Source organism: Antechinus flavipes, chromosome 2 (genome assembly GCF_016432865.1).
Source record: "Antechinus flavipes isolate AdamAnt ecotype Samford, QLD, Australia chromosome 2, AdamAnt_v2, whole genome shotgun sequence".
Taxonomy (NCBI): Eukaryota; Metazoa; Chordata; class Mammalia; order Dasyuromorphia; family Dasyuridae; genus Antechinus; species Antechinus flavipes.
Window position 1 is genome coordinate 319,273,578 of NC_067399.1, and position 21,783 is coordinate 319,295,360.

Sequence of the window (21,783 nt, forward strand, 5' to 3'; positions counted from 1 at the left end):
GACTCATCTTCCTAAGTTAAAATCTGGCCTCAGACACTTACTGTGTGACCCTGTTCAAGTCATTTAACCCTGTTTGCCTCACTTTCTTTGTCTGTAAAATGAACTGAAAAAGGAAATGGCAAAATGTAGTTATCTCTGCCAAGAAAACCCCAAATAGGGTCAGAGATTTGGACACAACTGAAAAATGATTTCAACAATAATAATAATAGCTAGCATTTATATAGTATTTTTATATGTTAATTCATTTTAACTTTAACAATTCTATAAAGGTAAATACTCTCACAAATGGAGAAACTGAGTCACAGAAAGGTTATGTCTGAAGTAGAATTTTGTCAGATTTTTTTTTTTGACAAAGCAATTGGGGTTGAATGACTAGTCAAAAGTCACACAGCTAGGAAGTGTTATATATCTAGGACCACATTTGAACTCAAGTCCTCCTTACTACAGGGCTGGCACTCTATCCATTAAGCTACCTGTAGTTCGGCGTACAATCAGAGGCATCATCAACTGCCATGCCCAGTGGGATACAAGACATACTTAGCTTAGAGCTATCTCTTTGAAAGGAGGGAACATAAGCCCTTTGACCATAAAGTGATTGGCTATCATGTAGTACAAATATGACTCCATCTGGTCCTGGACCACACACTCTCTATCAAAAATAGATACTGATTCCTCCTCCATCTCCCTGTTGTCTTTACTTTAATTTTATTTTTGTTTGCATCTTTACAGAAAATGACACAGAAATCACAGATTCAGAATTACTAGCAGTTGGTACAGTTCCATATCGCAAACACTTCAATATCAAGTTGTTTTCTCACTGTATGTACAGTATTTACACATGGAGTGGGAGTGGGCTATAATCTAACACAAACAGAGACAAGGACGAGGGGGATGATAGGTGCAAAGGTGGGAGAGAAGAACAGATCAGCCTTTTGATACAAAGTAAAAACAATACTCCATAAAAGACTCTGCAAATACTCGTTCTCTTAGGACCTTTTCTTTTCAGAGAGTATTATTGGAAGTCAGAGAGTATTGTTGGAAGAGAGGGATGGGGGGAAACAAGAGTTTCTTTTATAGGGAACTGGGTCCTTCTTGTGATGTTTTATCTATGCTCTAGGGAGAGTTCAGCTAGAATAGAAGGGGTGTGTGTGTGTGTGGATACTAAAGAAGGAAGACTGAGTGAGGTGGTCACTTGCTATAGTGTTGAGGGTATTGGAATTGGGGTTTGTGTTTTTTGTCTCTGTTAAAGCAGTAAAATCTTAGAAAATTTCCTGGGAGGCGCCAAGAAATTAGGCAGGCTTGAGCCCGTGGATCACATAACTAGTATTTGTCAGAGGCAGAATTTGAACCTGAGTCTTCTTAATTCCAAAGCCAGTTTTCTTTGGGGCTCCCCAGTGCCTTACTACTGCATAATTCAAAAGTATATGTGATTGTGGGATAGTCACTACATACATATGGGAGTCAACTTCCAGAAGATGCAGCTGAGTTTCCTGCATACTCTCTTCAGGGATTGCTTCAGTTCTCTGGTTGAGATTGACCCCTATTGTATGTTTTGTGGCGATCAACTCCAATAGTCTTGTCTGGCCTTTGGAGGATAATACAGACTATCCACCCATAAGGTCTACAGCTTGCCTCTCTCCCATTGGAATGGCATATATAAATGAATAAAAATACACAAATATTGCATGAATTGATTGGGAAGTGAGTCTCCTAAAAAAGCAAAGACAGAGCCCCCCAAACAGGTGTTCGGCACCTGAGAAGATCAGGGTCTAGATGTGCCCCATCAGAACAGGGAGCTGTAGGCACCTGAGAGAGGGGAGGCTGGGAACAATAACTCCCTTCTCAAGCCAGGTGGCAGGGTCTATAGTTGGGGGCTCCAGTGAATCCAATCAAAAGTGGAGGTTAGTACCTGTGATAAACAGAATCAGGGGAATTTATAAAGGGGATGTGAAAGGGATGAGTCACATCCTCCAGGCAAACAGCAATGGGCTGTTTGAATGAATGAAGGATGACTAGGAGGTCACAGAAGAGTTTGAGTGTCCAGCATGGATGCTGCATGTCTGGAAAGGGATTGAGAGTGGTTAAGAGGGTACAGTGGTTGGGAAACAGGACCACACGTCTGTACCAATGAGAGGTAGGTTTTGAGTAGGAATCGGTATATCAATAACGGGAAAAGTGTAAGGATGAGCTTCACGCCCCTAAATGACTAGGAAATAAATGGACCTCAGCTGCTCAATAGCAGATCCTCTTATAGAGGGTAGGGATGGATACAAAGGAAGGACAGTCTGAGTGAGTGCCTACGTGCTAGTGTGTTGAGGGTACTGGAGTAGGAGTTTGGGTTTTCCATCTCTTTTAGACTGTAAATACAGGTCTTCAGAAACAAGTAGGATGGATCTGAAAAGGGGCCGGAAAGCCGAGTGGGAATGGGCAATGCTGGAGGAGGCTTTAGAATCAAGTCTACAAAAGAGACAGTGAAGAGATGATTTAGGACAGCAAAGTGTTACTAGAAACAGGGAGGCAAAGAGGTTTAGCAGGGATAGTTTAAGGGTAGTGAGAGAGTCTTTTGAGCATAGGAGATAATAGGAGAGAGATAGGTCAATATGGTCCAAAGCCTCTGTCCAAGACTAAGATAGTAGCTGTTCAGTGCCACTTAACAGGGGATTCTGAGGGGGTCTATGGAGTGCAGGGTGAGGTTGGGAAGAGTCTCTGGTGGAGCCATATAGAGCAGGGGCCTTTGCACTGCCCAGAGGCTTTGGGACCCCACATCCAGGATACCCCTACCAACAAAACATCAAGGGCTACGGCTCCCTGGGGAGAAGAGTCCTGCAGAAACCCCATTAGGGGCTGCCCTCCACTTAACCCATCTTCTCCTCTGGCTGCAGTGGTGGGGGTCTCTCTGTTTGCCTTTCCTCTTCGGGGGTGCTCTCCTCCTCCTCCACTTCCTCTTGTTTCTCTGATTTCCGAGCCAGTGTTTCCCCCCCAGATATGGTCCCCAGCACTTTGGTGCTGTGTTCCTGAGCTTTGGCTCTGAGGGCAGCGATGCTGTTTTCCCTCAGTTCCTCTTGAGAGATGGTGGCTGCCTGAGGGTCAGGGCCCCGTTCTTCCTTCTCGCTCTTGTCAAGCTTGGGCAAGGCCTGACGTTCCACCTCGGGCTTCCTTCCGGTCTCCGCTGCTGCCTCCAGAGACTTTTTGTGCATCCCTAAAAAGAATTGTTGGTATTCGGGTTTAGAAAAGCGCCTGGGCATGGGAAAGCCATCTTGAACTGAAAACAGCAAAGATAAAAGAGAGGCCAGAATTAAAGGATGAGCAGAAAGCCTTGCTTCTTCACACCGAAGTCACTTAAGGGCTGAGGGCACCGGGGAAAGGGATGAAGAAATAAAGCTATGGAAGTGAAACCTAGTGCCAGGGAGTGGGAGAGATCAAGGAGGAAGCTTCAGGGCACTTGGGGGAAAAAACCCAGCCTCAGGTGGGGGCTATTGGCCTATTTATTCATACCATCAGTCAGTCAGTCAGTTGATGAGCATTTATTAAACTCTTTCTATATACTAGGAATGGAGATTAAAAAAAAAAGCTGGGTGTACAAAAATATAGTCTTTGTCATCAAGATGCTTTTGTTAGAAATTCACCCAGAAAATAGGGAAGAAAATAAGATTTGTGGAGGGGAGAGAGGAAAGTAAGGCCAATAATCTTTAGAGCAGCGTTTCTCAAAGTAGGCTCTGTGAGCTTTAAAAAGTATATAAACTTTATTTTAGAAATTGATAACTGCATTTAATATAAGTGATTTCCTTTGTAATTAAATCTATATATTTTATTTATGCTGACCCCCACCACTGCAGCCATATAAATATATTATATTTATTTATATATATTTATAAATATATTTTATTTATTTATTTATTTATTTATTTGAAAATATAATTCTGAAAAGAGGTCCCCAGATTTTTTTCTAGGTTTTCATTAAATTTCCTTGACAGTCTATGGTCATATAGATAAAGGGGTCCCTGACACACAAGGAGTGTGGTTAAACTCCTGATTTAGAGGGTGTCTGGAGAGTCAGCAGGCAGATCAAAGGGACTTATGATTCACGTAAGGCCTGCAAATCTAGACTGTCTCATTCATAAACATTAAAGCTTGGGGCAGAGAGAAGAGATGAAAAAATTCTAGAGCAGTGTTAAAAACTACCCCCATACTCACTGAAGAGGGAGAAGAACTCTTTGTAGGAGCCATTGAGACATATAAGTTATTAGATATGAAGACATAGCTCCCCAGTAGAAAAGGATGAGTTTAGATAATATTAACTGTAATAGACTCTTAAAGATACTTGTTATCTAAATTCCAACATCTAGGCAGCAATATACATTTTCTAGGGTTCTGAGCTCTGAACAGAAATGCTTTTTCTAAGGGCATGGGGAAGATGGGACAGCTGGTCCCTAATAGGGTCTCCAGGAGAGGATTCTTATTAGGTATAGAAATACTTCATTTTCAGAATTTCAGGTCTCTTTTTCAGTCATTCCTTTTTCCTCCTCATCTGGTTCCATCCTATCTGGTTGAAAGTCAGCTTTTCAGAATTAGTGCAGGGCCTACAAGGAAAGTCTAGAGCTCTGTCTTTCTAGCCCAGGGACAACTGCTTCCATAAAGGACCCTAAGGATGATGGTATCTTACCGAGTAGCCATGGGGCACAGGACTCCATGATGCCATCCTTGGCAGATTTGAGGATGGACTCTGGCAATGGAATAGAGTGGCGAACCATAGCTCCATACAAGCCATATTCTGCCATAACACTGCTTCGGCCCCAACACTTCTCTCGCTTCCTCCATTTGGCTCGGCGGTTTTGGAACCAGACCTATGGAGGAAGAAAACAGAGTAGTGTAGTATAGTAAATAGAATGCTGGATAGTCACAGTGCTACTTAGATACTTATTAATTATGTAGCTATGAGCAACTCATTTAACTCTTTGGGTTTCACTTTCCTTGAGAGAGAGAGAGACAGAGACAGAGACAGAGAGAGAGAGAGAGAGAGAGAGAGAGAGAGAGAGACAGAGACAGAGACAGAGACAGAGACAGAGACAGAGACAGATTTGGACCAGATGATCTCTGACTGCTTTTAGTTATAAATTTACAATCTAAGTCATATATTAAAAGGTAAGGTTCAAAGTCTCCGGTAAACACTACTCATGCATTAAAACAACCAAAAAAATCATGCTTAGGTTCCAATATCATGGAATTCAGTTTCTCAAGATGGTAGTGATATGATGATTATCCACTCATTAAGCTCTTATGTTGTCCACAACTTGTTTCTCAATAGGATCTAAATACAGACCTCTACAATAATTTCAAAAAGTATTTCGAATAAAAAAACATGGTTTTGAATTCTTGCCTACCAACTTACTAATGCTGTGAAACTGGACTTTATTTTCTTTGTGCCTCAGTTACCCATCTGCAAAATAGGGATCATAATAACTACTACCCTCCTCACTGGGCTGTGAGGATGTTGATGTGGGACACAATACACGCAAAGCTGCATGTAAATGTCAGCTGTGATGATCACTGCAGGCTATCCCTTCCTCCCCCCTCCTCCCCATCTCTGAATCATAGGTACAGTTGATCTTGCTGAGTAGGGAAATCATAGGATCACAGAAAGGTTAAGTGATCCAGGTCATAAGCATGAGAGAGATCATCTCTTGTCCTCTATTTCTGGATCGGTACACTTTCCACTGAAGTCTAAAAAGGAAGAGAGGGAAAGTGGAGAACTAGGTGGGGAACACAGAGCTTGGTAGGAGGGAATATTTAGATCGTGGGGCCACCTAAGAAAGTAACCATCATCATCAAGAGAGAAAAGGGAATCTGGCTTTTCCTAAATCTGTAGGGCAGCTAGGTGATCAAGTAAGTAGACCCATAGACCCGGAATCAAGAAGATCATAATTCTCCTTCAGATACTTACTAGCTGTGTGACCCTCTGTCTGCCTCCGTTCCCTTTTCTGTAAAATGGAAATTACAAAAACACCTACTTCCCAGAATTGTGACGATAAAATGAGATCATATTTGTAAGATGCTTTACAAGCCTTACTTTAGCTCAATATAAATGCTAGTTATTATTATCATTATCCTTGATAACTGAGAGAGACGTCTCTTCATCCTAGTTTTACTTAGCCTCTCAGTCTCATCTCCCCAAAGCGATCTCACTCTTGACTTTACATAAGAGTAAGGGATAAGTAGGGTTTTAGAGTCGGCATTTTTTCAGGAGCCCCTAGGAGATCCCAGCCAAAGGAGAGATGAGTGATTGTTGGGTCCTACGGGAACTGTAGGGCAGTATTTAGGAGAAAAGAAAGAATTCTGTCCCTGCAATCATGCTGAGATTGAGGCTTGGGGAGGGGGCTCGTCGCAGAGAAGGGGGAAGGCACCCGCTTCATCTTCTGAACGCAGGCAAAAAAAAGACCCTCGTCTCTTCAAGAAACTGGAGACTGCATCTCTCTGCCTGGCTGGTACGGGTGCCCCGGGGGCAGCGAGTACCAGAGAAGAAGGGAAAGGAAGGGGATGAGGATGCGCATGGAGATGGGGATGGGGCTTGGGAGGAGGGACAGGAGGGGGGTAGAGATCGGCTGGGGAAAATCTATTAGTTTTCTCTCTCTGATTTCCATTCTTCTCCTGTCGCCTCTCTCTTTCTCTCCCGCCCTCCATCCATCCTCCCCTCCCTCCTCTCCCCCTCCCGTTCCACCGCCCCCGCCCCCTCCCCCCACCAGCCTTTTCCTTGCCCGTGGAGGTATCAGCTTTTGATGAAAAATTGCTCGAGCTCTATTCAGGAGGCGGCAAAAGAAGAGTCACCCCCAGGGGCAGCCCTGGGCTGATTGAAAAATAAGTTAATTTCAGTTTGAATCGATGGGCCTCAGGCACTGAAATATCACGGGAAATTAAAGCGGTGGCTCTCCCGGGAGCCTCACCATTGACCCGCACTAATTAATGCCGGGGAGTTAGCGCACGCTTCTTCGGGAGCCGAGCTTCCCCCTTCCCGGGGGACCCCCAAACACTTCTCATTTAACTAATTAGACAGGGAAAATTGGGTGTTAATTTGTTTAGGACTTTTTTTTCTTACCCCCCCCCACACACACACACCGGTAGCGCCCCCGCCCCCTCATCCCTTTCCGGGGAGGTGCGGGCAGGGCTAGAGATGAATGCACGGGGTTCGCTGGCAGATGGATGCCCGGGTCACTCTGCAATCTTCTCCTAGTTGATTGCTTGATTAGGTCGTTAGCACATTAAAAAAAAATTGCTTGCCGTCTGGTGCTGGCGTGATGAGTGGGACGCGGCGGCAGCGCCTGGGTAATTTATCTTTTTATACGGCAAAGAATTTGATTTCCATCTGCAGATATATGGAGGCGCCTTTGACACCTGTTTAACACCGCGGGAGCTGACAGTTTAACTCTTTACTGTCACCCTGGCGGGGGTGGAGGCTGGAGGGAAGGGGGTGAGGTAGAAGGAGGAAGAAAAGCAGCTGTCGCACCCACCCCCCAGACCCAAGCACTGGGGCACGTGTGCGTGCAGAAGCTGGGTTTCCTCCCTCCTTCCCCTCCACGAACCCCTCTTGGGGACGCGGAGCCTACATAGAGTTAGCCGGCGGAGGGCTCTGCCCCACTGAGCACCAGGGGGAGCACGAGTGGGTTGAGGATGCTTCTGGTGCAACATCACGGATACTTTATTTCCTGCCAACGCCAGCAGGTGGAGGAGTAAGACCACTGACGACTCCCGGCATGGGGCTCCCCAGCCCGAGGGATGAATGGAAGGATGCTTTTGGCTTTCCCCAGGCAGTCTGATGGCGCTGGGTGGCAGAGCAAAGACCATCTCTCCTGGTCCCTGACTCTTCATCCCCCACACAGACTCTCTTCCGCACAATGCAAAGAGAATAAATGCCGTACTGAGGTGCCTCTGATGAGACTTGACAAGAATCAATCTTGTTTTCTTGAAGGACCAGCTAAGGTTTGCCTGAAACTGTCTCCAGATAGATCGTAGGTTTAAAAAAAAGAATGGAAAGAACCTTGGCCACGACCTGTATTTGCACTCCAGTAGGTGACTGCACCCCCACTGGGTGGCCCATCTCCCCTCAAGAGAGGGGATCCCTTATTCAGTCGGCCATCTCTGGATGCAGCCCTCCTCCAGGTCCCAGTTATTTAACTGGAAAGAATTTAAGAGACCATCCAATCCAAATTCAGCATTTTACAGTTGAAGAAACTGAGGCCCAATGAAGTAAAGTGATTTGATCACCCAAGTAGCAAATATCAGAGGTGGCATATGAACTCCTGCTTCTTGCACTTTAAAGCCAGGACTTATTCCAATATACCTAGCTGTTAAATAAATTTACTTCTGAGTAAATTAAACTTCTAAGTCCCCAGTGGCTCTCCCAGTTCTGCTTTTATTTAGCTCTTTCTTGCTCTGTGGGGTGAGCTAGGAAAGGGTTAAGTACCAAGATATTAAATTGTTGCCAAAGGTATCTTCCTCATTCCCCCCTCTTCAGCTTCTTGGTAGACCTGGCATCTCTATTTCTCAGCCTCCTCACTTTCTGTCCTATATTTCCACATGAAGGTTCCATAACAGAATACTCAGTATTATGAAAGAGGAAGTTATCATTTGAAACCCAGCACAGCTTCCCACCCATCATCTCTGACAGTCTTTTGAAAAGCACCAGGATGCGAAAGAATTAGATGTACATTATAAAAATCCAAATAGTCTATCCATCTAGACTTGAGAACTCTCAGGCCTGCCTCTTTCTGGATTCAATAAGCCATTGTTTTGCGATCTCCTTGGGAGCCCATAAATAGATTTCAAGGAGTCTGGGAATTTGGAGGCAAATATATATCTTTATCTTCATTGGCTTCAAACTGAATAGTATTTCCTTCTATTATTTTAAAACATTATTCTGAGAAGGGATATACAGACTAAAGGGATCTTAATGAAGCATGATATTAGAAGAAGGCCAGGTCATTTTTGGGTTTTTTAAATAGAAATACTTTCCGTGCTCCCTCTTATCATCTTTCTTTGACTCTCTCTCCATTTTTATGTGTCCTGTCCACAGCTTAAAACATCCAATCCCCTTATCTTGTCTGTTCTGTCCTCTGTCCCCATAAAAATCAATGTATTTTAAGATGGGGGCAGTGGATGGAAAAAGCATTGAAGTGGGAAACAGAAGGTCTGAATTATGAGTCTCAATTTTTCTGAGTCTCAATATTCTCACATGTAAAGCAGTAATAATAGTTGCACTGGGAGGTAGCCTAGTTTGGAGTGAGGAAAATCTGGGTTCAAATCTTATTTTAGTCTCACACATCCTAGCTGTGTGAACAAGGGTAAATTACTTAACATCTCTGAGCTTCAAACAATTCTCTAAGACTGTAAGTGATAGACTGGTTGTGATCTGCTTCGGTGGAAGGAGTTCCTGCATCAAAAAATCATAGGTCTCTGACACATTGACCTAACACTTATACTGCTTACCTCATTGGGCTAAAGGGAAGAAAGCACTTGTAAATAATAAAATGTTATATAAATGAACACTATTAAAGAATGACTTAGTATATGAAAACTCTATAGGAAGCCCCCCCATTGCTGGATTCCTTAAATTATACTACATAAGCAACAACACAGAAGACATTATGGCAGAGAGGAAAGAGTGCTTGGTCTAGACTCAGCTAGACTTGAGTTCATAGATCAGCTCTGATACGGTCTCAGTGACTTTGGATAAGCCTTTTCAGGCTTTAGCTTCTTCTGTAAAAATAAGGAGGCTGGGCTAGATGACTTTGGATGTTCTTTCTAGCTCAAAAATCAATATGTATTGTGGGCCCTATGATGAATATTTCTTATTCACTACATCAGCAAGTTAAAAAAAATAGATTCCTTTTTATGAACCCAGTGTTAGCTAAAAGCACATTTTCATCATAGTAGTTAGGGAATATGGGTTATCTCTATTTCACAAACTGCACAGTGAAGCTGGCTACTATCTCTCTGAAGCCTCTTTTTATGTCGACTAATTACTTTTAGCTCTTAGGACAGACTCATCACCTGACAAGCTGGGAGTTCAGAATAACACACATGTATATAGTCATATATGTATACACATATGTATTATGTACAGAAAGTAACATTATACAGAATATAATATGACATCACCTATAATTATTCATGTGATATTTGACACATTATTATATGTGGCATTGTAATTGTATTGTATATGATGTCATATTATATTGGACATAATGATATTACATACAAACATATATAACATAGACATATAGACATGTTATATATAATAATGCATAATATATGCCTATACACTACATACAATTATACATAATCTATTTATATATAATAATATATGTATACATGCATATATATGACTATATACATACATGTTATTTTCTTTCCCTCCTAAACTCCATAATCAGCTTCCAGCTTGTCAATATATAATAATATATTAACATTAATTAATTAATAATTTTATGTATTAAAAAGTTTGCAAAACTCTGAAAGGTAGGTGCAATTATCATTCCTGTTTTGTTGTTGTAGTTCAGTTTCAGTTATGTCTGACTTTCTGTGATTCCACCTAAAATTTTCTCGGCAGAAAATATAGCTTATTTTTACAGGTGAGGAAATGTTACAAACGCACATATGAACAAAATGAGATAGAGGTGCAATGACCTGCCTAGGCTCTAGTATTCTATCCATAGTGCATTAAGGATAGAATAATGAGAGAGCATTTTTCTTAGGAGCCCACCCACCTACTTGTTCTGTTCCCCAGACTATTTGGTGAAGTGTTTTGGTTACAACTGACTAAGGTAGATTTGTGGACAGTTCTTCCTCCAGTCCCTTTCCTTCTCCCGTCATCTCTCCTCAGTTTTCCAGTCTAGTTTGTATATTTTACAGGTAGGCAGCAGATGTCCCATGAATATCCGTGGCATCCCAGCTTGCTCTGGGGACAAAGATGGCAAGAGAGAACAACTATCCAAATGGATGTTCAATAGCTGCTCTGAAACTCAGAGGAGTTGCTATCTGTCCTAGGTAAAATTGGGTCTTCTGTCTGGATCAATGATATTTATATAATAGGGGTAAAGACTCGGGATTTCCTCAGGGCCTAAAAATTCTGGCTTTAGAGAAAGCCTGGGTAATGTGTATGGGAAATGTTTTAGAGTCAAGTTATTCTCTTGGGCCTCATAACTTTCGGTAGAACAAGATCAGGCCTTCAGGGCAAGATTATTTTTTGCCCAGAGGTGATTTCCAGAGTTGCTCAGTGCCAGCTGAAACTCCAATCTGGGAGCCATCCAGAGCCCTGAAACCCCCCGGAGAAGACAGTCTGTGCCATATCTATTTTTGTATCCCCAGTGCCCAACATAGTGCCCTGCATAGAATAAGTAAGTATTTAATCAATGCTTGCTCAACTCAATGGGTTTGGCTTCTGGGATGCCAAGCTAAGCAGATGATGCTTAGATCCAGGGAAGAAACCTAGGTGGCCCAAATGGTGTCCTTTTGGCCAGCCAGGGTCTGAAAGCAGAGACCTTGGGGGGAGTTGCCAAGGGAACAGAGTTTATTCTGAGTACTTTTAATTTTTTTTCCCATCAGATTCATTTTTTGGTTTTTTGGTTTTTTTTTTTTTAAAGTAAGGTGACTCCTATAAATGTTATTTGAGTGTGTGTATACAAAGTGGTGAGAATTAATGAAGGCATTTTCCTACCTGTTCTTCCTTTTTCAACCTCTGCTCTACTCCTCTGGACTAGGATAAGGGTGACACAGGATATACACCTTGGAGCAACTGTCAATTATAATGAGGAGGATCACATAATGGACTGACCAAAGGCACTTTGTCAGGTGACTGCACCTTTCTCCTCCAAGATGCTTCCTGTGGCTTATCTCCTCAAGGGACCCTGGATGAGCACATCTTATTCTAGTATAGGATTTCAAATATTCTAATATCTAACAGCATTTTTATTAATTAGGAGTCTAAGTATAAATATATCCATGTGTCATATGCCCAACACCTAGTTCTTGTGCACGCCTAGTATTGAGAATTTTTCTTCCAAGCTCCCAGAAGCAGAGAGCATATATAATTTAAATTTAGGTTTTAAAAGTTTTTAAAGTAATTGGGGTTAAATGGGGTTAAATGACTTGCCCAAGGTCACACAGGCAGGTGACTCTACAGCCAGTGCTCAATTCTGTTTGCCACCTAACTGCACCTACTAAATTTAATTTAAAACAAAAACAAAATAACTACTTTTCTAAACTCTCTTCCTAGAACCTTCTTATCTTTCTTAACTTTCCAGCTGATTTCATGGTACTTCCCTTTCTTGCACTCTAAAATATAACCAAATTCAACTTTCTGTTCTTCTCTAATTTTATTTCATTCTTTTTCACTTTTACACAAACTATGCCCTCTGCCTGGTTGATTCTCTCTCATTTCTTCCTGGTAATGTCTTTCTCCTGTTGCTCAATTGCTTAGTTTCCATCTCTCTCATGAAGTCTCCTTTCCTTCCTGGGATTCATTATCAGTACTAGGTTATAGAACTCAGAGAGTCAGAGACAAAGAGGGAGACAGGGAGAGACAGAGACAGGTGTCTCAGGTGTCTGTATTCCTCATTTCATAGTGGAGAGGACCCTGCTCACTAGACACATTTTTTTAAGTGTAAAGGCACTAATCATATCCATGACCTCAGTTTACATACTATAACTCTTGAAGAATATGTTGGATGAGTTCATACCCAGGCCACATTTAGGTCAAGAGCCAAGGATAACTCAGGTTAATCCTACCTAGTAAGGGAGAGGCATGAGACTCCAAAAGAAAGATCCATGTGCCATCTAAGGTTTAGATTAAAGGACAAAATGGAATAGATTGAAAGCTCAGCTAACAGAGGGTTAAGAAGACTTTGTAGTTGAAAGAAGCAAGGAAAAGAGGAAGGAAGGAAAGAAAGAAGGAAGGGAGAGAAGAAGGAAGGAAGGAAAGGAGGGAGGGAGGGAGGGAGGCAGGGAGGCAGGAAGGCAGGAAGGAAGGAAGGAAGGAAGGAAGGAAGGAAGGAAGGAAGGAAGGAAGGAAGGAAGAAAGTTTTACAACTATTTCATTTGAATCTCCCAATAACCCTGGTAGGTAAATGCTGTTATCATCCTCATTTAATTGAAGAAACTAAGGCAGAGAAGTTCAATGATTTGGCCAGAGACAAGCAAATAATAAGTGTCTGATTCTGGATTTGAATTCAGGACTGCCTGCCTTCCGACCCAGTTAACCACCTTGCTGTCAGGCAACTGGACCATTTCTACTTAGCATGATATAATGTCAAGTATCCTCTATACTTGGAATCAGGATTCTCCAAATCCCAACTGTGACACTGTCTAGATCTGAAATTTTAAGTAAGACATTCAGCCTCTAAACCTCAGTTTTCCCATCTGTAAAATGGGGATCATCTTCCTTGTACCAACTACTTCACAGGATTGTCATGAGAAATGCTCTCAAGTATTAAGGAGTAATGCCAGTGTAAGATATTGTTGTTCAAATGGGGTTTATATTCCATGATTTCAGGTAAGAAGTCTCATTTCTGCCTTCAAATACCAATACCCATCACAGAAGTATATTCTCAGACACAGAAGAAGACATGCACATTTCCAACAGAAGACATGATAGGTAGACCCAACAGTAGTCACTTTTTTTCAATCTCTTTTTCTGCCTCTGCCTCTGTCTGTCAGTCTCTGGCTGTCTCTCTCCCTCTATGTCTATGTCTACTTCTGTCTCTCTCTCCCTGAATCTCTCATTTTTCTCCATCTCTCTCTTGTCTGTTTCTGTCTGTCTGTCTCTCTGCCTCTTTCTCTCACTTTTTTTGTCTATCTCTCTCTATTCCCTCTTTCTCACTTGGTTTCTTTCTTTTTGCCTCTCCCTCCCTCCTTCCTTTTTTCTCCCCTTCCCTCTCTTGTCTTTGGCTCTGTCTCTGTCTCTCTCTTCATTATCCTTTTCCCCCCTCTTCTTTCTTCCTCTTGGACTATATATTTCTCTCTCCCTCTACCTATTTTATTTTTCTTTCCTTCATTGGAAAATCAAGCACCTCCCATGGTGGATACCTGACACGACCACTACTGGTACACATTTATGGCCTGGCCCGGGCTTGGAAATGCCAGCCAGTAGCAGCCTGATACTAGTCACCATGGGCTCTGCTTTGTTTCTTTTAAGGTCCCATCTTGGGGACGACTGCCCCCTGGTTAACGAGTCTCATTGATTTTGTCAAAAGCCACTAATCACAGATGCCTTTACCTGAAATTCCTTTAGAGACACTGACCACCTCCTGCTTTCTTCCAGCCTCTCCCCCACAGCCAGCCTGAGCTCTCAGGTCCTCAGTAAGACAAGGCATTGGCAGCCATTTTGCCTCTGCATTAGTGAGACTCCCTCATGCACTTTCCTCTCCTCGAGCTGGAAGCTGATTAATTTAGCCTCATTGTTGGTATGATTTAGTGCCCTGACACACCAAGCCCCACTCAGCACTTCTAATACCATATTTCAGCAGAGCCGTTTTCAGATCTGGACCCTTTAGAAATGCGGACTCCAGTGGCCACCAGGTGGTAGTTTAGTACGTGAAGTTTCTCATCATTACACTAGTCCAGGTGAGTCAGGGATGGACAGGACCCCGGAGTTCATTTTGTCCATCTCGAACTCAACTTACGCCTCTTTTTTTCATGTAATTCCAACAGACACACATGTTATATCCCCTCCGGAAAACAAAAGTCCTCAAGGACTATTATCGGTTTTGTCTTTGGATCTTCAAATAGCACAGAGGCTGGCTCAGTAGTCTCTCAGTATATGGTTGACAAATTTGGTGAATAGAGGGCTGGTCTTAACCCCAGGAAGACAAGAATAAATGTTCAAGTTTGGTCTGTGACAGATAATGACTGTATAACTTAATATCCCAGTACCAAAGGCAACTCTGACTATAAGCTACAGATGAGTGGGACCCATTTTTAAAATCTTATTTTTTTTCCCATGAAGGCTAGGAATATTTAAAAGGCAAATCTATTTGTTCAATCAAAGGAACTAAATTCAAAAGTATTAGGAAAATCAAGACTCCAAAGAAGACAACTATATAAACTATATAAAATGTAATATAATATTATTATCACCTCTTCACTCTTCAATACATTAAAGATTATTATGATTGTCACAATAGAAATTCAGTTTCCATCCCCTCAACCTTATATTAGGCAGGATCTCTCAGCAACACAGATCCTGGGCTTTTTTTAGGAGATAAAAGAAGTTGGAAATGTGACTGTGATTGACATGGGGCCCCAGGATTTCTGATCTCTTGAATAAGATTTGTTTTCAGCCTTCCTATCCCATCCCCAAACCTAGAAATATGGAGAACTGTGATGGGCGTCTTTCCTCTGGCAAAGACAAAATAACTTAATATAAAGGAGCAAATGAGTCAGTCTTACAGGGATACAGTTGGTCCCTCCATTATGCTTAACACTTGTAGCCATATCCCAGGGAGAGAGACCTGTAGCACCAAGAGGCACAGATCCCAGCTGGCCAGCTATGGCTTCGGCCAGTCCACGACTCGCTCTTTCTGAGGCTGATTCTGAAAGCGGGCTCTACCACCATCACAATCAGGGAGTGCTCTGATTACCCTCTATTCAGGGTTATTATTAGTCTTAACAGTGACAGCTCTTTCTATGAGGTGTATAAAAAGGAGATGAGGCAAGATGACAACCATAAAAGGTGGGACATGGGCTGCATAGCTAATCACAACATTTTCTTCTGTTAAAGGTCAGAGACTTTTAGAACTGGCTGGCATCTTACAGATAATATAATCCAACCCCCACACTTTATGAATGAGAACCCCATGTTAAATGACTTGTCCAGTTCTTACAGCTAAATAGTGGCAGGGCTAGGATTCAAGGCTAAGTCTCCTAATACACAATCCAGTGATATCACAGGACTTCCTTTCCCTGAAGGTGGGAATCTCCAATAGTGGCTCCTCTCTCACCCCTAAAATTTCCCCCCCCCCCACTTTACACACACAGAGATACACACATACATTTCTAAATATGGGTAGGTTCAGAAACGCCTCCCTTTCACTCTGGGCAATTCTACCATCCCCCTGCCCTCATTCAAATAGATAGACATTAACTAAGAAAAGATTTGGTCTTTCTTTAAACAACCCCTTTCTAGTTAAAACCAGGCTTCCTGGATAGGGTCTGACACAAAAATATCCCCTATCTTTCAGTCATAGTAGAGCTTTTGTACAACACTTTTGTAGAAATAGGACTTAGCTAAGATTCAGATAATGAATCTAACTAACTAATGGTTAGTATTTACATAACATTTTATAATATGCCATCTCATTTGATCCTCACCTGGGAAGGAGGTACTATTATTATAATACCCATTTTACAGGTGAGGAAACTGAAGCTGGAAGAAGTTAAATGTCTTGCCCAAGAACATTTAGATAGTAAATGTTTGAGACAGGATTTAACTCTTAGCACTCAATCTACCATGACACTTATAAGGGAACAAGTAGTAAGACCTTGTTTTTCATGTAAGAGACATGGAATAATAATAGGAAACACAGGAGTCAGAGGATGTAAGTTCAAATCTCAGTTCTGCTACTTGATACCTATGAGAGTGGGTCCCCTCCTTTGGCCTTCCATTTCTCCAATTTTAAGATAAGGGGAACTTGAAACTTCCCTTCCAAATCTGTGTGGATAAATCCTGTTCTATCCTTTAGATTAGGGGTGGGGAACATCCAGCCTGCCCACAACGCCTCTAAAGTAATTTGCTGTAAGCTGAAAGCTGGGTACAATAACCATCTACTGCTTGAAATCTATAAGTTGATAATTTTATATGGTCCACAGGTGATTTTATAAACATCCAAATGACCACTGGCAGAAAAAAGGTTCCTCATCCCTGCTTCAGATGATACAATATTAGCCCTTTACCCCAGCTCCTCCCCATCTATTTCCTCTTTACCCAGACTGAACAGTTAGATGGAGAAGACACAGTCATCACACCTCCCAGGTTCCCAAGAGCCCCTGCTAGGAGGTTCTAGAAGCCTTTGCAGGAGTATTGCTCCTTGAAGATCTCCCTGCTCTGGTCTAGTTGGTGGCAAAGGGCCCTTCCCATGCTATAACACAGTTTAGTTCTCTGGCGTGGTACAATTTAACTGCTCTTTAGAGTATTATCGTTCACTCATGTCCAATTTTTGTGCCCCCATTTGGGAGTATCTTGGCAAAGACACTGGAGTGATTTGCCATTTCTCTCTCCTGTTAATTTTACAGATTAGGAAACTGAGGCCAATCTGATTAAGTAATATGCCCAGGGTTATACAGCCAATGAGTGTCTGAGGATAGATTTGAATTCAGGACTTCTGGAGTTGGTGCTCTACCCACTGTACCACCTAGCATTCCACCCTTTAAAGCACCAGTAAGTAACTGGAACAGTCTAGTCTCAACTTCTCCATGCAAGTGGTGCACAATGGCTGAAGCTAGGCTTGATAATTATTTATTAGGCTAGCAAAGCCTTAACCCAATTTATCCAGGGCTAACACTGCTTCCCTGCTCATCCCTCCACCCTAATAATGAGTTTCCACTGATCTCTGATTAGAGAAGCAGTTGTTCAAGGACTCTGGAATGTCGCGGAGATTACTCTGGCAGGGTCCTTAGATCTTAAGGACCTTCCCATTGCAGTGAATGTGGCTCTTAAAGCACAATCATCTGTGGTGTCCTTTAACGACTGCTAATGGATTGAATTAAATGCTAGGAAATACCCTGTCATAGAAAGCAGGACAGCAAATCCCATTCCCTCCTTTTCTCCATCTCAATCCCTCTGGCATCTCTCACATCCTAACTGATCGCTGGTTTCAGCTCCTATCAAACCCTCATTTCAAATCCTACTCTTCCTGTTAAGGAAAAAAATCCCTTTCTCAATATTCCCCTCCTATGTTCATAACTGTCTACAAAAACCTTCAAAGTTCTTTGAAACTTTGTGTTAATCTTCATAATGTTGGGTTGGTGCCATATGATCCTTCCTCTTTTAAAAGTTAAAAAAAGTGAATAAGTTCCTGAAGCTCCTATTATCTGACTCCTGGTTCCAGGAGTCACTCAACTCAAGAGTTGGATCTTCCAATGGTTGCTATCTCAGAGAAGCATAGTATGGGACTGAGAGTCCTGTTCTCCCCCGTGTAAAAATAACTGTCAGACTTGCCTTAACTTCTCCAGAGTATCCCAGAGAAATAGAGGATGAAATATGAACTGAAGTACCTCACAGTGAGCTAAAGTTACTGTGTTAAATAATCACTTCTATTGTAAGAGTTAAGGAAAAATCTTGGATCCAACTCAAACTAACCCAAAAACTAAATGGGTCTGAAGATTTGGCTGTGACAGATATGACTAAACAACAATGAATGCCTCAAATTCATTCCCTACCATCCTCCTACTCAAGGGCTGGCAAGCCCTTATCTAACTATATGTAATCATAATAGCAATAATATTGTTATTACATAATAGCATTTAAAAATACTAAGGTTTGTAGAATACTTTATAACTGCAATGTCATTTGATCCTTACAACTCAATTCTTACAGGAAACTGAGGCAGAGAAGTTAGGACACCTGATTAGGGTCACACAGCTAATAAATATCTGAAGGTGAATTTGAATTTAAGTCTCTCTGACTCCCATCTAGTTCTTTATCCACTGTACCATCTGGTTGCATTTTTAGTATGACTTTTAATCCTAGAGAAGGGGAGGGCCATTTTTACTTTCAGGAGAATTCATCCAACTCAAGTACTAAAGCATGATCCCAACAATCCCAAACATAATTAATTTCAGGCACTGCCCCTGATACCAGTGCAACCACCCATCACTCTCAAGTGCTGTACAAGGAGGGACTATATGTGATTGGTGAGAAGTGGAAATGCTGAGGGAAGCAGTCCTCAAGCCTTTATGAGTATGGGTCTATACCCTGATGCCATTAATGCCTTGATCACAAAATAGGGTAACCAAGTTTCATAGTGTAGAATCCCTGCCACCCATCAATCCCCATCCCCATCATTGTGATCATGGTGCCCATAGGGCAACAGGACATTCTCCTTCCATACTCAGTGAATTCAGTATCTGGCTCACAGTCTTTTTCTCTTCCCCAACTTCCCTGATTCTTCTCTCCCCAAGCCAATAAATCCTTTCCTTAACTGTGAAATTGATTGTCCTAAAAGCAGATCTGATCATATCATTCCCCCTTCCCACTCAATAAACATCAGTGGCTCTAGGATAAAATCTAAATTTCATATTAGGGGTTTTTAACATACATACTGATATTTTCTCAAACACTCCAACCTCCCAATTCTTCAATTTACTCATTTCCCTCATCCTATTTCTCTATCTTACCATAACCACATGTAAAAATAGTTACGCTTTGATCTTACCATAACCCATAAATGTTCTACATTTATGTTCATGGTCTCTCAAATTCCTTTATCTGTTGATCATCTCTTACCATTCCACCTCTCTCTCTGCCTTGCAAATCCAAACCCTGTTCTTTATCATCACTTTAGTTCTTTCACAGACCATTATCTCTGCATTGGTTACATTCTCTTGCCTTCCCCATCTTGACTACTTGGTGAACCAGTTCAATCCTACATTTCTCCAAAAAAAATTCTACATTTCTCCTCTCATTCCCTTCCCTTTTATCCCATTGAAGATCTTGCCCTTTCAAACTCTAGCAGCCTTGTATCACTCCCATCACCTCCAGTCGTTGCTTCTCTCATGTTGCTGAACAAAGCATGAGGAAAATGATAAAAGCAAGCTGATGGTCTGCTGCAAGTTTATGTTATTTGATACCAATTGGGCCCTCACTTCATCAAGGCAATTCTTTTACATTTCCCTATGAAGTAACCATTCCACTCACCATAGCAGCTTTTCCACTTTTTCATCCCTCCTCCAATCTCCCACATCTCCTCTCGCCTTTACCCTTTCAGTTGAGAATCTTGTCTCATTTCACTGGAAACATTGAGGCCGTTTGCAGAAATTCCCCTCTTCTCCCTGTTCTTCCTCCGTACATCACTCAGATATCTTCTGCCAATATCTCTTCTATCACTCATTTCACATGACAAGATGGCCTCAGAATTAGGGTTAGTCCTGGCCATTAACATAGTGTCATTTCCAGTGACTAGGTAATGAGTGTTAGCTCAATTGAATTGACTACAAAAGGTTTTTTTTTTCAGACTACCTCATTTTCCTAAAGAGTGTCAGTGGTAAATGGTGGGAGTAAGCTACTATCCCAGGAGTCTGCTTGAACAAGATGCTCTATCTTGGAGTAATTTCATTGCGAATTCTCCATTCCTACAATCCTCTCTCCTCAGCTTTATCCCCTGGCTTCCCTGACATCCTTCAAGTTGCAGATTAAGTTTCATCTTCTACAAGAAGCTTTTCTTGATCCCCTTCTCAAGTTTTCCTTGACTCTTTTCTGCCCTACCTCTCATAAAGAGCAAGGTGTTCATCTTCATCAATGAGGAGACAGTCCTATTCCAATGGGCTTTGGAACGGGAGTTACAGGTTGCAACAGATTGTGAGCTATCTAAAGGGAGAGAATGGAGTTTTTTTTTTTTTTTTTGCCTTTGTCTTTTTAAATATCCCTAGCACTTAATACAGTGACTGATACATAGTAGATACTTAAATTCTAATTCACTGACTGACAACAACCAGGATTATATGATCTGATATAGATCATATAATGATGTCTAGCTAATGCTAGACAATTGTTATCAGGCAAAAAATTAAAAATAAGTATAAAGAAAGAAAAGGACCAGTTTACCAGGTTAAGGAATTACCTCTTCCATGAAATTTTTTCTAATTCTTTTTCCCAGCTGAAAATAAACTCTCCCTCTTTAAATTTCTTTATTTTTAAAATTTCTTTATGGAAACTTCTCATTTGTCCTTTATTACATTTTTCCCTCTACAAAGTATGTTTGTATGAGGCAGGGGATTAAATTATTATTTTTTAAAAACATAATTGGGAGAATAATAATAATATCATTTGTAGGCTTTAAGATTGGAAAAGTGCTTTGAAAATATTATTTTATTCTCACAATTACTTTGGGAAGTTGGTGCTATTATTATCCCATTTTACAGATGAGGAAACTGAGACAGATGGCATTTGAGTGATTTACTCAGGCATCTCTTGACTCCAAATCCTGCTCTCTATTTGCCATGTCACTTACATGAAAATTTGATTGACAGGGAATAATCCTAGAAAAATCATTTTCAAGTGGCGACCCAGCCGTACTGAGCAATGCGTGCAGGGACAAAACATCACAATGATAGTCCCTTGTGAGCAGCTACTGAGTTACTATGGAGACAGTTAGTTGGATAAGGATCTTTACACACACACATACACACACACACACACACACACACACACACACACTCACACACTCACTCTCTCTCTCTCTCTCTCTCTCTCTCTCTCTCTCTCTCTCTCTCTCTCTATCCCTTTCACTGATATTTTATCTGGATAGCAGGATTTTTTCCCTGCCTGGTGTGAGGGATAGGGGGTAGAATGGGGGAGAATGGGGCATTATTTGATTCTTTACCCAGGGAATTATCAAGTACAACATTTGCACCCTATCCCCAACTAGAATGAATTTCACACCATGGGTAATGGTGTGAAACCCTACATCAATGCTAAAGAGACCCCTATTCTATCAGTGCTAAAGGGGTCACTGGTGCAGCTTGATCAGAATGGTCCAGAACATTTGGGTCCATATAGCCACCTAAAAAAAGACCAGACGC

General features: G+C 41.7%; 1 protein-coding gene across 1 annotated transcript in view; it reads right to left on the reverse strand.

The window, feature by feature from the left end:
- Positions 1-680: 680 nt before the first annotated feature.
- The window catches only part of VSX2 (visual system homeobox 2), a 29,609-nt gene continuing 8,506 nt past the window's right edge, over positions 681-21,783 (reverse strand). The window contains exons 4-5 of the mRNA XM_051977611.1: positions 4,664-4,844; positions 681-3,199 (exon numbers count right to left, since the gene is read on the reverse strand). Of these exons, the coding sequence (XP_051833571.1) occupies positions 2,856-3,199; positions 4,664-4,844 (525 nt within the window). The 3' untranslated portion in view covers positions 681-2,855. The remainder of the gene's footprint in view (positions 3,200-4,663; positions 4,845-21,783) is intronic.